Genomic DNA, 16985 nt, shown 5'->3' with positions numbered 1-16985 from the left:
GAGGGTCACCGCAGTCAGCTTTGCCATCTCTGCAGTCATGGCCCCTGCCTGCCCCATACTCTCACCACCCTGAGCAGTAGCATCTCTGGGCCCTTGGCCCATGGGCAGCTGCATGCTCCCTACACCCCTCACCCCAGTGTCTCTGAGCCCTTGGCCCACGGATAGCTGCATGTCCCCTACACTCCTTGCCATAGTGTCTCTGGGCCCTTGGCCCACAGGTGGCTGCGTGTCCCCTACACCACTCACCCCAGAGTCTCTGGGCCCTTGGCCCATGGGCATCTCTGAGCCCTTGGCCCATAGGTGGCTGCGTGTCTCCTACATCCTTTGCCCCAGTGTCTCTGGGCCCTTGGCCCACAGGTGGCCGCGTGTCCCCTACACCACTCACCCCAGTGTCTCTGAGCCCTTGGCCCACAGATGGCTGCATGTCCCCTACACTCCTTGCCCCAGCGTCTCTGAGCCCTTGGCCCACAGGTGGCCGCGTGTCCCCTACACTCCTTGCCCCAGTGTCTCTGAGCCCTTGGCCCACAGGTGGCCGCGTGTCCCCTACACTCCTTGCCCCAGCGTCTCTGAGCCCTTGGCCCATAGGTGGCTGCGTGTCTCCTACATCCTTTGCCCCAGTGTCTCTGGGCCCTTGGTGCACAAGCAGCTGCATGTCCCCTCCCCCCTCGCCCCAGTGTCTCTGAGCCCTTGGCCCACACGGGCTCTACGCCCCGTACTCCCCCCGCCCCGCGGCGCCGGTGTCTCTCCACCCCGCTCCGGCCCGCGCGCTCCCAAGCCCTCTCCAGGGAGCGCCTTGGCGCTGCGCCGACTCGCGGCTCCCTGAGACCCCGCCCCCAGGCCCATCTCGTGCGCAGACTGGGCGCGCCCGCGTGACGCTTCCCAAACGTCATCCCGCAGAGGCAGGCGTTTGGCTCGGTGAAAGCGAGGTCAGGGGGCGCGAGGACACCGCCGCGTTTCCGGTCTGCGCGGAGCGTCGGCTGGAGCGCCGGTATGTGGCGCGTCTCTGGCGGGGTTCACGGTGGGGGGCTGAGGGGGAGGGGCTGGTTTGGTATCCTGGGGGTGCCCAGAGCCATTGACCCAGACTGTAAACTCTGTCTGTGCTGGAAACCACGTCCAGCCCGCGGGTGCGGCAGCCCCAGCACCGCTAGTTCCAGCCCCTGTGTGTGGGGTGGAGCTGGCTCCCCCCGTCGCTGCGGGGTACCGTGGCTGGCCCTGTCTCCCCCTCTGCCCCAGGGCGAAGAGGCCTGAGAAGCAGCAGGACTGTTAAACGCGGGTTCAGTGGGCTGTAGCCCCTGAAAGCTTAGGCTCAAAGACATTTGTTAGTCTCTGAGGTGCCACAAGTCCTCCTGTTCTTTTTGTGAAAAGTGGATCAATCACTGAATAGGTTTCCTTAAAATTCCAGGTGTCAGAGTAGCAGCCGTGTTAGTCCGTATCTCCAAAGAGAACAGGCGTACTTGTGGCACCTTAGAGACTAACGAATTTATATGACGGGTTTCAGAGTAGCATAAGCTTTTGTGGGCTACATCCCACTTTGTCGGATGCATAGAATGGGACATGTAGTAAGGCAATATATAGACATACAGAGAACTTGAAAATGGGGGAGTTGCCCCACCGACTCTACGAGGCTAATTAATTAAGATGAGCAATTATCAACAGGAGAAAAAAAATTTTGTAGTGATAATCAAGATGGCCCATTTCAGACAATTTGAGAAGAAGGTGTGAGGATACTTAACATGGGGAAGTAGATTCAGTGTGTAATGGCTCAGCCATTCCCAGTGCCAGGGTTCCCTCCCCACTCTAAACTCTAGGGGACAGATGTGGGGACCTGAATGAAATAGCCCCTAAGCCTGTTACTACCAGCTTAGGTTAAAACTTCCCCAAGGAACAGATTCTTTCCTTGCCCTTAGAATTGCTTCCACCCCCAAGTGATTGAAACAAACATCCAGGGATGGCCACTTGGAGCCCTGCATCCCCCAAAATATCCCCCCAGTCCTCTACACCCCCTTTCCTGGTGAGACATGAGAATAATATCCTAACTAATTGGTTACAAAGTGAGCACAGATCAACCCTTTGGGATCTTTAGGACATTATAAAACAATCAGGTTCTTAAAAGAAGTTTATTTAAAAATAATAAAAGAATCACCTCTGTAAAATCAGGATGGAAGATAACTTTACAGGGTAACAAAAAGATTCCAAACACAGAGGATTTCGCCTCTAGGCAAAACTTTACAGTTACAAAAACAGGGATAAACCTCCCTCTTAGCACAGAGAAAATTCACAAGCTAAAACAAAAGATACTCTAACGCCTTTCCTTACTATTACTTACTATTTCAGTAATATTAGATGTATCATTTCAGTAGAAGTTGGATTACTTGCTTGGTCTCTCTCTCCCTTTGTCTCCTCAGAGAACAAAGGACAAAAACCTTCCCCCACAGATTTGAAAGTATCTTCTCCCCTTATTGGTCCTTTTGGTCAGGTGCCCCCAGGTTATCTGAGCTTCTTAACTCTTTACAGGTAAAAGAGAAATTAACTCTTTACTGGGTAAAGAGGGATTTTATGCTACCCTTAGCTGTATGTTTGACAGTCTCTATTCAAGCCTAAATTGATGGTATCTAGTTTGCATATTAATTCAAGTTCAGCAGTTTCTAAATCTTGGAAATTTCTGTATATCCACTTGCCTGCTGACGATGCCTTTCCCACTTCTACCTGGTCAGGTCAAGATGAGGGTATAAGCACTGGTTCAGGTAATGTAGTGGAATACCAAATATGTTGGCCTGGCAAACATTAAATATATATAAAAATATTCAGTCAAAATATTAATGCCAGGGAAATACAATGTGATCTTATTTATCTTTGTTTTATACTTTTCTGCAGATGGACCAAAAGCTCTCTCAGCTGGTCGAGGACCTCACAACCTCAGGAGATCCTCAACTGAATCCAGAGAAGATGAAAGAGTTAAAGAAAATCTGCAAGTATGAAGTGTGGTTAAATTCTTTAGTTGAGGAACATACTGGCATAGGGCTGTTCTCTCTAGCATGTTATCATCTTACACTATTTCATATAAAAAACAGGTCATAGTGACCCATTAGTCTGGCCTCTTCCATACTTTTCTTTTTGTTTTGAGCAACAGTTTGGAATTGATTGTTGCCTTGAAAGTTTAGGGAAACTCGTAGGAATAATGGGTGACGGTGGGTTTCCTCCAAAACTTGTTAAAAGACTGCTAGTGAATATTTTGGGAGTGATTTTTTGGGGGGTTAAATATCTTTTAATCTCACATCAAAACAAAAGCTTCCTTTTTTTCTGTTAAACAATATTTTTAATCTGTTGGACAAAAAGCTCAGTTGCTGGTGATTGTACTTGTGTTGATAATATTCGTTACTTTTCAAAAGGTCTTCTGATGAACATATTAGTCATGCGTATCATCTACTGATGACACAGCTGAATCAAGAACATGCAGAGATACGCTTCTCAGCTTTCCAAATTGTGGATGAGCTCTTCATCCGGTCACATCAGTTTAGGACGTTAATTATTTCAAATTTTCAAGAGTTCTTGGAGCTCACAATTGAAACAGACCATGAGCAGCCTCTTCCCCCACCAAAAGAAGTAGCGCAAAAACTGAAAAAAACCGCCATGAAATCTGTACAAGCTTGGCATGAGAAATATGGAGAAGCCTACAAGAAACTCTCCCTAGGATACCATTTCTTAAAACAGAACAAGAAGGTATTTTGCCTGTTTACTTCTGCATGTTTACTTCTCCACGTCTACTCATACTCTGGCTTAGAAAGATAAGACTTATTTCTGGAAGATGTTGATTTCTCCACTGTAAGATAGTATAAAGGGATATATGCTGGAAACAAAGTTGAGGCCTGTCTTTTTTGACAAATGTGTTGAATACTGTTTTTTCTTGCTCACGTCTTTGTTGAAATTTAGATACCAGTTTAAACACCACCCCTGCCTCTCCCTCCCCCCCCCCCCCCCCCCCCGCAGCCTAAGTTCTTTCCATACTGCTTAGGACTTAAAAAAATACAGGACAACCTGTAAACTTTTCCTACAGCATTTTACTGGTTCAGATTAGAAAGTATAAATTCCCTATTTGGATTGATGTTTTCTTATTTTACGATACCTAAAGCTCACTTCAACACAAATTTTATTTTTCTAGAGGTGTAAATCAAAGGCAGTAACAAGAAATGAGACACTAATGTATTTCTTGTTTTTTTCCTGTTCACTAATAATTGCCTTACAAAATTTATATACTACTTCATATGCTGCTAATCAGAGCGTTAAATATACCGATTCTGTACTGATGCTATAATATCAATGTTCACTCTTTAGCCACTATCCTGTTGGATCTCATTAATAAAGGAACAATCGTTCAGTGCCACATGATCTCTTGGGGTTCTTCAGAATTCTGTTTCTTTAATAACCTTCCTGTTCAATGGGTACGTAGCTTATTAGGCGGGTAGAGGGGATGTATAATCTTGTGTTTCAATACATGGATGATGATGTTTGACTCTTTCCGTCTCAGCTGAAGCCAGCTGGTGTAAAGCCAGTGCTCTCATATGGTTAGATTAATAAATTATAAGGTTTGAAAGGACCATTGTGATCAACTAGTGTGACCGCCTGTATCACACAGGCCATAGTACTTCCCTGAATTAATTCTTGTTTGAACTAAAGTATATCTCTTAGGAAAATATCTAATCTTCGTTTTAAAATTTGATAGTGATGGAAAATCCACCACATCCCTTAGTAGATTGTTCCAATGGTTAAATACTCTTACTGTTCAAACTTCAGCATGAATACCAGTCTGAATTTGTCTCGCTTCAACTTCCTGCCTTTAGATCTATGAAGGGACTGAGTAGTTGTGGGGTGGAGACGGGACAAGTACTATTATGGATCAGAAACCAGAAAGTTCAGAACGCAATTGGTCAACCTTCATTATAGCAAAAGGCTAATACTGGGATGGCATGTAGTGCCGTACTAGGACTGGTGTTTAATAATTTGTAAAAGAGGATGAACAGTGACTTGACAATTTGGAGATGAAACAAAACTCTTGGTTAGTTACAATTGAAAAAGGCTGAGGAACTTCAGAGGGACATACCCAAGCTAGGTGAATAGGTAGCACCATGGTAGATGAACACAAAGTAACATTGGAGGACATTTGAACTACGCATACATAGAATCATAGGGTTGGAAGGGACCTCAGGAGGACATCTAGTTCAACCCCCTGCTCAAAGGGGGACCAATCACCAGACAGATTTTTACCCCAGTTCCCTAAGTGGCCCTCCTCAAGGACTGAACTCCCAACCGTAGGTTTAGCAGGCCAGTGCTCAAACCACTGAGCTATCCCTCCCAGTGCCACTGTGGACAACCCGTAGATTTTCAAGACAGAAAGAGACCATTATGATCATCTAATAATCTGACCTACTGTATAACAGGCCATAGAACTTTACTCCACCAAGCCCATACCTTTTAGAAAAGACATCCTATCTTGAGTTGAAGACTTTAACTCACAGATTCCATAACATCTGAAGATAAGTAGCTGCAATGGCTGATTGCCTTGACTGTTAATTAACACTGTTATTTCTAATTTTGAATCTGTCTAGTTTTAATTTCCTGACATTGGATCTTATGCCTTGTGTTAAATTAGTCTCTTCTACTAATATTTGTTCCATATTTGTAGACCATGATCAAGATGGCTGTTAACCTTCTCTGGGTTAAACTAAATAAATTGGGTTTCTTGAGTCTTGCTATAAAACAGGTTTTCCAGACCTTAAATTATTCATTGTAGTTTTCTTTCCAGTTTGTATAGGTACCAACGCTGGACACAAAATTCTAGTAATGGTCTCACTCATGCTGTATACAATTGTAATACTACCTCCCTACTTCTAATCAATATCTTCTCTATACTAATCTAAGGATTGCATCAGCTCTATTAAAGGCCTCTGCTCAATGTTCAGTAACAGTAAAAGAAGCAAAGAATTTTAGGATATGTAAGGGATGGGATTGAGAAAAATGAAAATATTTTAATGACCGTTTTATAAATCAGGGCATGCCCTCACTTTGAATACTTTTAGATCCTAGTCACTATATTTAAAAACTGGTACAATAAAATTAGAGGACATTCTGAGAGGGACAGTGAGAATGACTGAGACAATGACTAGGGGCATGCATAAACTCTGGAAACAGATTTACCCTATCCACTGCTCTCACAGTACAACAACAAAGAGATGTTCAGTCACAATGAAAAGAGTGCAAGATAGATAAAAGGAAATATTGTCACATAATGCATAACTGTATTTTGTGACTCACTGTCACAAAATATTCATTCTGGCTAACAGCTTAGCGGGACTGTAAAAGAATTGGATGCTTTATCTGAATGACAAGAATATCTAGGTTTGCAGTGTTGTAGCCGCATTGATCCCAGGATGGTAGACAAGGTGGGTGAGGTGGTATCTTTTATTGGACTGACTTCTGATGGTGAAAGAAGCAAGCTTTTGAACTGCACAGAGCTCTTCCTCAGGTCTGGGAAGGGTAATCAGAGTGTCACAAATACAAGGTGGAACAGAGTGGTTAGTGTAAGTAGTTAACACACATTGTAAGAGACCATTCAAAGTGAAGTGGCCCGTTAACACCTCTGCAGTCATAGGACAGAAAAGGAGGTTAATGGGTTATTGTAATAAATTATAAATCCAGTGTCTTTACTCCATGATAGTTAGTGTGTAGCGAAGTTATGAATTTGAGTTCCCAGGCTCATCTTTTGAAGATGTCCTCAAAGGAAACCTTCATGACAGGGACTGAAGAAAGTTTCTTCTTTGCCAACAGCAGTTGGTCCAATAAATAGTATTTCCTTACCCACCTTGTCTCAGGAATAGGTAGATTCAGAATAGTAAATATTAGATTTTTTTATATATTTATATAGTTTAAACACATGCACACAATATTTTCATATATATATATATATATTGTGTGAATGTGTGTAAACTGCTGTCTTTAAGGGTTTAAGACATCCTTTAGTTGTAGGAGATTAGGAGAATTTCCTTGTAGGTACACAATCTCATAATTACCTACTGCAACATTTCTTATAGCATTCTCTAAAACAGCTGGCATTTGCTACTGTTAGAGACAGGACACTAGGTCATATGGGTCACTGATCTGATCCACTGTGAAATCCTTATGCTTAACAGTGATTGGGGATATCTGACTGCTGCTCAACACAAGCGGAACTGTTACAAAAACAGTTGGCTGGAGTCATGCTGACTCCCTTGCATGCATGAGGGAAGCACAGGTACTGCTTGTACCACGTGCTCCCAATCCAGGGGTGGTGGGAGGGAGGAGGCATGGTCCAAGTGGACCTCCCGCTGTGTTCTAACAGCACTGACCAGGAACACTTTTTCAATGTGTTGGTCAAAAGTTTTCTTTTCAGATGCAGTTACCTACATCTGTCACCTTGTTAGTGGATCAGTGCAATAGCACAGTGTGTGCCTACCTAATAGTTTTGCAAGTTGTCTCACTAGGAGCATATTATGCATGTAGTCTTCATTGGCTTCCAGTTTGTTCCAAAGTGGTGGTTTGACTTATGCAGCCATAAATGTCTTGCATCCTAATTAATTACCTAGCAGACCACTTCTTCACTTGCATAATACTTGACGTTTGCAATTAATAGAGGTGATTTATCTGATATTCAATGATTTAAACAAAAGGGGTATTGGGAAGGGATTAGGGCTGGAGGCAAAATCCATTAACTTTAATGAGCTTTGGATCAGGTCCTTACTCAAGGGCATTGGATTCTGTTTTCTCCCCTTTTTGACGCCCTACCCTTTGTCTGGTCTAGTAGAGCCAATGTATTGACTTTATAGACCTTGCAGTATGGTCTGTCTGTTCTTCCAGGTGCTGGAGGAATTGCAAATATATAAATATCTTGCTACCTCTCCCTCCAATAAAAACTTACAATTTTCTTCACAGCTTATTTAAGCAGCAACAATTTGCGTAGAGCAGTACATATAACAAAGGAAATTAAGGATCCTGCTTGGATGGAGCTTGCAAGCTGTAGCCATAACCAAAGATTTTCTGCCTTTATAGGCTGCTGATTTAGGATCTGAAGCTTTAACAGAGCAATATTAACCAAATCACTGATATATAGGTAACTTCATTAATTGGATATAGAAGTTACATTACTTCATTTTACTACTCCACAAGCATTGATTTCCACACATCCCCACTCCCCTGTAGCTGAATATTTTTAAACCTATTGATACTGCTGGGAACTGTACTGATTAATAAACGTAATGCCTAGCCATATTACAACATGTAACTTTTTCTGATCAGAAACATTTCAGACTGGTGGTAGTGGCGGTGCGGGGAAGAGGTGGACACAATGGAAGAGCATATTCTGAAAGCCACAGATCTCCACCTCTGCTCTTCTCATTAGTAGTGTAATCACTTGCTTACTGTCCCAGAAGGCTTAAGATATCCTTATAGACAAAGTGGGGTTCAATTAGACGTAAAAAGATTTTTGCATTTATAGCCATAAGTGTGTAATGAGGCGTTGTGTTGCATTTTTGTTAGTATCCCTGCTGATTTCCCTTTCCCACCTAGCCTTCAAGTTCTGTTTCAGACAGACACCACGTTCTGCATAAGGTAGACTCAACAGATCAGCACGTCCTAATAGTGAGGGGTTGCATTTGAGTGATACAAGACTCCTATTCAGATTAAGTAGCACGAGTACTATATGCACAGTACCCTCAACCTTTTTCACTTTGAGAAGGGCATGGATAGAATTAAGAGCTGAGTGTGAGTTTTCTGTGTGCCATGAAAGCTATTATAATTGGGTCTACGCATTTATTCTAACTGTGAGCTTAACTATAAAAAGTATGTGAACATACATATAGGACTTTGGAGCAGAGCCTGGAGCTGGAGCGCGGAGCAGTGGAGCTGCAGGTTTTTGCCTGGAGCGGAGCCGGAGCACAGCTCCAAAGCCCTGCGTGCATAAGATGTCACAGTAACCTACAATAACAGATGTTGATAGGGTGGAGAGGAAGGTGCCAAAAGGAGACAGAGTAAATTGGTCTAAACAAAGGGACCTACTGCTATGGTTCAAGAACTGTGATGAAATCATACTTGGTAAAAACAAAAGATGTAGAACTGGAATTTGAATGAATCAAAATTGGTGTAGGATATTAGGCCTAGTTGGTGGACAAAATAATGAGGGGTGGGCTATTCCCCCATCACTCCCTTCTTGAGTCCTTAAAGAAAAATACTTTTTTGGGGGGGAGGAATATAGAAGCAAACTTCACTATCATGGTTACCATCCCCACCATTTCCTGGGATCCTGGGCCTTTGTCATCCTAATCCTAAGAGATGTCCTGACCAGACTGATGCAGAAAAAGGGACCCAGATAATATTTCTATCTCTACTGGCTCTAGTTGAATCCCAAACAACACCTGGGATAAAATGGGCTCAAACTTTAATAACAGCTACAGCCCATCTGAACTAACTTCTCTTTTTTCTAAAAGGATAGTTCTTACCTCCTAGGATACCCTCTTAAGGGAACGTCAAGCAAGGGAGTTCTCCTTCTAAAAACTATTTCCAGCAAAGGGAACTAGGGATGTTGTCAAAATGAAAGCCATATTTGATACTTTACATTTCAAATGTGTCGATTTTTTTCCTGGTATGAAGGAGGCTGAGGTATCTGTACTAAACCACAGACCTTGTTTAACACTGTTTAATGTTAGACAGTGATTGGGTTCTGTTGACACTTTTTGGCCCATCTATTCTATTTAAATTAATGCAACAGAGCCCAGCTTCTACATCACTGGGCTGATAGTTATACACTATGTTGTTTCCAAGATTGAAGTAAACATTTTTCTGTTGTGGAATATATATATATGTATATATTCCACAACAGAAAAAAAGCTATCATTTAAGCAGACCTGAACTGAGTATGACTGTGTACCTGTCCACCTCAAATTCTGGTATGTTGGTCTGACTAGCACAAAGGAAGAGGCATCTACTGCTGAGACCAATAGAGGCAGAACAATTACTCAAGTGGCTAACTCTGATCTATCCAAGAACACGCAATATAATTTCTCAAACCCACTGAGCTAACACAGAGTAATTCTATTTTAGCTTTTTAGATGATCTTTTCCCTATGTCAGGGGTTGCCAACCTATGGCCTACAGGCAGTACAGTGCCCACCAGAGCATTTTATAAGGCCCATGGCCTGCTTCGACACAATATACTAATGGCTGATTCATTAGCGTTTTGTTATCATGTTTACATCATTTTAATTTACACAAGTGTGTAAATAGACAACACTGTACATAGAAACAACCTGTCTATAAATCAATACAGGTAACTTTAAATCTTATTAAAATATGTAGAATAATGGCCACACAAGGTTGTGTTTAGGGTTTTGTGGCCCTCCTGTGTAAAAAGATTGGACACCACTGGTCTATGTAAGGATGAAACTGCTTCATGAGAGATGTCACAATGAGAACACAGGATTGGGATTTGGAAAGTCTTGGGTTCTAATTCTGACTGTGCCACTAGCTCACTGCAACCTTTTCACAAGTCTGAAATCATATTTAAATGAAATGTTGCCTACTAATGTTAGATGCACTTGGTATAACTAAAGATCAGAGGAAACTTTCTGGGTTTTATTTCCATTTACTTACTTTGTATGTCTGACATCACTGTATACAATTTTCATTGTTCACTGAAAGAGCCACACACGCAATGTGAGGAAAGAAATATTTCTAAAAAGTGAATGTTATTTGTAAAATCACTAAGATTGATGAGAGGAATCAAAATCAGGTATATTCATGCAATTACCTTTTTCTGTCTGTGTAGATATAGATGCATTTTCCCCCCTTAAATGTACTATTTTGCAAGTCCCTACTGGGTGTCAGTTATTTTGTAAAATTGGAATATTGCCTACCCTACCCCTTAGCTTCAAGAAGTTTACAAATATTAGTTAAGTCTCACTTCATTCCTGTGGGGTAAATTAGTATTTGATACACAAGAAGATTAGAGCCTTGATAGATAAAAATACCTATGTGCATGTGCTTGGACTCAAAGCCCGGTGGTTTGTGATTAACTCCCATTGACTTCAGTAGAATTTAAATCTCTGCTTTATGTCAAACAAATATGTAAGTGCTTTGCAGAATTGGGGCTTAAGTAACGTGCCAATGGTTGCACAGAGTGAATGACAAATACACATGACTGGACAACAGTGTGTGAAATCCAGGACTAGGAACAGACCTGATTTTCCTGATTCCTGGCTAGTGAAGTACAGGTGCATGTTGTAGAGGAAAGGTTCTTGGAGGAAGCCAAAGGGGATGCTTGTTCGCTACACACTTATAGTTTGATCTCCAAATGGTACAGGCATTTATTATGTGTGTCAGATTTTGCTCGTACTATAATTACAGTCACGTGAAAAAGGGCGGTGATTTAAAGCACATGATCTTGTGGACCTTATATAGTCTTTACATCACAACAAAACAAAATCTCAGAAACATCATTTTATTTTGAAATATGGTTTGTTTCATGTACAACAGTTATGACCAAAGAAAATTTCCTCTGGATGTTCAGAGTGTGAATTTAGCATCTGGGGAGGGATTGCTAATGCCATTAGAATAATCGTTCCTAAGTACTCCTTGCATAGCATTTTACAGTATAAACTAGCATTGAAGTTAATGCACTGTAGAAGAGCTGTGTGGCATGAAAGCTTCTCTCTCTCACCAATAAAAGAAATTACTTCGCCTATCTTGTCTCTCTCATTGAAGTTAATGGAAGTTATGGTACTCAGTAACTTGCAGGATGAGATGTCTCATGTAACTAAATTATAAGGTTTAAAGCAACCAAAAGTCAGCTTTTTCTTAGTGCTAGCTCATAGATTTGTACATCAGAATGTAATTTTTGGAAGGGAAAAAATTTTGAATTCTAAGGCCTTTTCATGAGCAAATTAAAACAGCAAAGCAAAAACCCTAACATTTAAAATTAATAAAATCAAAACAGTAATTGGAGCTACTGTAAGGTGAATGACTTAAATTGTGTTCTGTACTTCAACAAATAAGAAATAAAGGAGTAAAATAAAAAATAAGATTTTGAGAAAAATCCACCAAAGCCAGGAAATTTAGTGTAAAAGCCAAAATTAAGTGATTTTACTTACTGCATGTTGCAGGGGATATGGCTAGCTCCTGGACTGGTTGGTTTCTTGCATGCAAAGTTCTTGGGAAAAGTGTGTGCAAGTAGCAGTTTTGGCTTTTACCCTAAAATTATTGAGTTATATGGGTCAACCTGGCATAAGTTTTGCATATTATCTATCTAGTTCATATGTGACACCTCTTTCCCCCCCCCATTACTGTCAGTGAGGGCCTCCCAAAATTGTAAAGGGTACATCAAGATAGATTCCTTTCTTTGGCCTGGGACAGCAGAGAGAATGTTCAGGTTTCTGCTTTCTGTGATCTCATTTTTCACTAATAAAAAGGTTACCATAGTTACTGTTTCTGGGAGAAGGGGCAATAAAAGGAAGTACTATGAAGAGACCCACTGATTACTGATGTTAAAGGATATTTCATCAAAGAGAGGAATCTTGGGAATGTTTCTGTATTTCTTACAATGAATATAACACTTTTCTTCAATTCCTCCTCAGGTGGATTTTCAAGACATAAATGTCAGAACTCTGGCTGAAAGGAGAAGGGAAGAGGAGAAGCAGAAACGATTAGATAACATTTACAAAGAGAAAGCCAAAAGAGCTGAAAAAGAAATGGAAGGTGAGGTGTTCTGAAAACTTTAAAGTTTATTAAGGAATTATGCTATATAAAATACAGCCTTCAAGAAAGCAGCTGTCCATGTGGTAATGGGCTGTAGAGGCGGATGAGGAAAGTAGTGCATATGTAGACATAATTTAGAGTAAAAAAGGAAGTGATGTAGTGTCAGGAGTTCAGGTAGAATGCAGGGTGATACGAAAGAAGTTAATTAAAGGTATGTCTGTGCTACGGGATTATTCCGATTTTACATAAACCAGTTTTGTAAAATAGATTGTATAAAGTTGAGTGCACGCGGCTACACTAAGCACATTAATTTGGCTGTGTGTGTCCATGTACCGAGGCTAGCGTCGATTTCCGGAGCGTTGCACTGTGGGTAGCTATCCCATAGCTATCCCATAGTTCCCGCAGTCTCCCCCGCCCCTTGGAATTCTGGGTTGAGATCCCAGTGCCTGATGGGGCAAAAAACATTGTCTCGAGTGGTTCTGGGTACAGCCTCACCCCTCCCTCTATGAAAGCAGCAGACAACTGTTTCGTGCCTTTTTTCCTGGGTGAACTGTGCAAATGCCATAGCACAGCAAGCATGGACCCTGCTCAGATCAAGACCGCAATCGTGGACGTTGTAAACACCTCGCGCATTTTCATGCAGTCTATGCTGAACCAGGACCTGCAAAACCAGACAAGGAGGAGGCGGCTACGGCAGCGCGGCGACGAGAGTGATGAGGACATGGACACAGAATTCTCTCAAACCGCGGGCCCCTGTGCTTTGGAGATCCTGCTGGTAATGGGGCAGGTTCTAGCCATTGAACGCCGATTTTGGGCCCGGGACACAAGCACAGACTGGTGGGACCGCATAGTTTTGCAGGTTTGGGACGATTCGCAGTGGCTGCGAAACTTTCGCATGCATAAGGGCACTTTCATGGAACTTTGTGACTTGCTTTCCCCTGCCCTGAAATGCCCTAATACCAAGATGAGAGCAGCCCTCACAGTTGAGAAGCGAGTGGCAATAGCCCTCTGGAAGCTTGCAACGCCTGACAGCTACCGGTCAGTCGGGAATCAATTTGGAGTGGGAAAATCTACTGTGGGGGCTGCTGTGATGCAAGTAGCCAAAGCAATCATTAAGCTGCTGCTACAAAAGGTTGTGACTCTGGGAAATGTGCAGGTCATAGTGGATGGCTTTGCTGCAATGGGATTCCCTAACTGTGGGAGCATGATAGATGGAACCCATATCCCTATCTTGGCACTGGAGCACTAGGGCACCCAGTACCTAAATCGCAAGGGGTACTTTTCCGTGGTGCTGCAAGCAGTGGTGGATCACAAGGGACGTTTCACCAACATCCACGTGGGATGGCCAGGAAGGGTTCATGACACTCGCGTCTTTAGGAACACTACTCTGTTTAAACGGCTGCAGCAAGGGAATTACTTCCCAGACCAGAAAATAAGAGTTGGGGATGTTGAAATGCCTGTAGTTATCCTGGGGGACCCAGCCTACCCCTTGATGCCATGGCTCATGAAGCCATACACAGGGAGCCTGGACAGTAGTCAGGAGCTGTTCAACTACAGGCTGAGCAAGTGCAGAATGGTCGTAGAATATGCATTTTGCCATTAAAGGCGAGCTGGTGCACATTACTGACTCGCTCAGACCTCAGCCAAACCAATGTCCCCATTGTTATTGCTGCTTGCTGTGTGCTCCACAATCTCTGTGAGAGTAAGGGGGAGACCTTTATGGCGGGGTGGGAGGCTGAGGCAAATCACCTCGCTGCTGATTACGTGCAGCCAGACATCAGAGCGATTAGAAGAGCACACCAGGAAGCGGTAGGCATCAGAGAAGCTTTGAAAACGAGTTTCATCACGGGCCAGGGTACGGTGTGACTGTTGTGTGTTTTTTCCCTTGATGAACCCCCCCCTTGATTGACTCATTCCCTGTAAGCAACCCACCCTCCCCCTTTGATTACAGCTTGCTTAAGGAAATAAACAATAGTGAATTTAAAAATCATGTATTCTTTATTAAAAAGTCATTATAAAAATAGGGAGAGAACTGACAAGGTATCCCGGGTGTGGTTTGGGAGGTTAGGAGGGAAGGAAAAGGCCGCTAAAAATATTTCAAAGTAATGACAGCCTTTTGGTTGGGCTGTCCACGGGGGTGGAGTGGGGGGGGGAACGAAGTCTTCCCCCACACGTTCTTACACATCTGGGTGAGGAAGATATGGAACGTGGTGAGGGTGGTTACACAGGGGCTGCAGCGGCACTCTGTGACCCTACTGCTGTTCCTGAAGCTCCACCAGACGTCGGAGGATGTCAGTTTGATCACGCAGCAGCCCCAGCGTTGCATCCCGCCATCGCTGATCTTCCTGCCTACACCTCTGATCTTTATGCCGCCACTTCTCATCTCGAGCGTCCCTCCTGTCCTCATGTGCGTCCCTCCTGTCCTCACGTTCACTGGCATCTTTCCTATAATTTGATACCACGTCATTCCACTCATTCAGATGAGCTCTTTCATTGCGAGATGATTTCTGAGAACATTTCGTCTCGCGTCTTTTTTTTTTCCGCCGCCTTATCTGAGATAGCCTTCTGGATGGAATAGGGAGGCTTGAAAAATTTGCAGCTGCAATAGGTAGGGAAAAAAGGGAGAGAAGTATTTAAAAAGATACATTTTACAGGACAATGCTTGTACTCTTTCATGGTGAACAACACTATTCACCTTACATAGCACATGTGATTTCACGACAAGATCGCATTTTGCGTCTTAATATTGAGTGCCTGCGGCTCTGGTGTTAGAGATCTCTCAGACGCAGGTCCGGGCAGCAGAATTCAGCTTGCATGCTGCCATGGTAAGCCATTGTCTTTCGGTTGCAGCCTTCATGTTACACATGTGCCCTCCTTTCCCAAATACCAAGCAAATTCCGTTCAATGCTGCTTCTTTCCTGTTAACATGCAGCAGCAGAAACCACCCCCTCCATCCAATTCTCTGGGATGATCGCTTTACCCCTCCCCCCACCGCATGGCTGGTGTCATGGAAGATCACTGCTAATCACCCCCTTTCACACACACACCCCCCCCACGTGGCTGGTAGCAGGGAAGATCCCTGCTAGCCAAACGCAAAAAAGCTCAGTGCCATTTCCCCCCACCCCCCGCTTGGCTACCTGCAAGGAAGGATTTCTTTTAAGCAACAGGTGAACAGCCCAGTAGGAATGGCCATCTTTGTCCCCTTAATTAAATTCCTGAATTTCAACCAGGTTACCATGAACGATATCACTCTCCTGAGGATAACACAGTGAGATAAAGAACGGATGTTGCTTGAATGCCAGCAATCACTGGGACCATACGCAGCTAGGCTTTGTCATGCAATGATACCAGATTACTTGCTACATTCATGGCGTGGTCAAGTGTCCTACCATGGTGGACGGAAGAAGGCTGCCTTGCCCAGAAACCTTTTGCAAAGGCTTTTGGAGTACCTCCAGGAGAGCTTCATGGAGATGTCCCTGGAGGATTTCCGCTCCATTCCCAGACATGTTAACAAACTTTTCCAATAACTGTACTGGCCGTGAATGCATCCCAAGTCCTCAGGGCAAATCAATCATTAAAAAATGCTTGCTTTTAAACCATGTTTTATATTTACAAAAGGTACACTCACCAGAAGTCGCTTCCATGGCTTCGTTGTCTGGGCTCGTTGCTTGGGAGGGTAATTCCGTCTGGGTGAGAAAAAGTTCCTGGTTGTTGGGGAGAAGGGAGTGCTGTGTGCTCTCTGCAAGCTCTTCCTCCTCATCTTCCCCATCCGCAGAATCCTCAGCCATGGCTGAGATTACCACCCCCACCTCAAAATCCAGGGACCCCCCCCCCTAGAATTGCATGCAGCTCAGCGTAGAAGCGGCATGTTTTCAGCCCTGCCCCAGACCTTCCGTTTGCTTCTTTGGTTTTCTGGTAGGCTTGTCTGAGCTTGTTAACTTTCACTCTGCACTGCACTGAGTCCCTGGTGTGGCCGTTCTCCATCATGGCCTTGGAAATTTTTTCAAATGTTTTTTCATTTCGTCTTTTGGAACGGAGTTCTGTTAGCACAGAATCCTCTCTCCATATAGCGATAAGATCCAGTACCTCCCGTACAGTCCATGCTGGAGCTCTTTTTCTATTCTCAGGAGACTGCATTGTTACCTGTGCTGATGAGCTCTGCGTGGTCACCTGTGCTGGTGAGCTCTCCACGCTGGGCAAACAGGAAATGAA

General features: G+C 43.4%; 1 protein-coding gene across 4 annotated transcripts in view; it reads left to right on the top strand.

Moving 5' to 3' along the window:
- The first annotated feature begins 891 nt into the window (after window positions 1–891).
- The window catches only part of UVSSA (UV stimulated scaffold protein A), a 110676-nt gene continuing 94582 nt past the window's right edge, over window positions 892–16985 (top strand). For 2 of the 4 annotated variants that reach the window (XM_050947592.1, XM_050947594.1), the window contains exons 1-4: window positions 895–988; window positions 2875–2972; window positions 3390–3720; window positions 12653–12773. In XM_050947592.1, the coding sequence (XP_050803549.1) occupies window positions 2875–2972; window positions 3390–3720; window positions 12653–12773 (550 nt within the window). In that variant the 5' untranslated portion in view covers window positions 895–988. Of the gene's footprint in view, window positions 989–2874; window positions 2973–3389; window positions 3721–12652; window positions 12774–16985 lie in introns of those variants that run through there. The other 2 variants (XM_050947593.1, XM_050947596.1) reach the window with 2 other exon arrangements.

Source organism: Gopherus flavomarginatus, chromosome 3 (genome assembly GCF_025201925.1).
Source record: "Gopherus flavomarginatus isolate rGopFla2 chromosome 3, rGopFla2.mat.asm, whole genome shotgun sequence".
NCBI classification, from domain to species: domain Eukaryota; kingdom Metazoa; phylum Chordata; order Testudines; family Testudinidae; genus Gopherus; species Gopherus flavomarginatus.
Note: the sequence above shows the minus strand (reverse complement) of the source record. Positions and strands in the feature narration are given on the sequence as shown.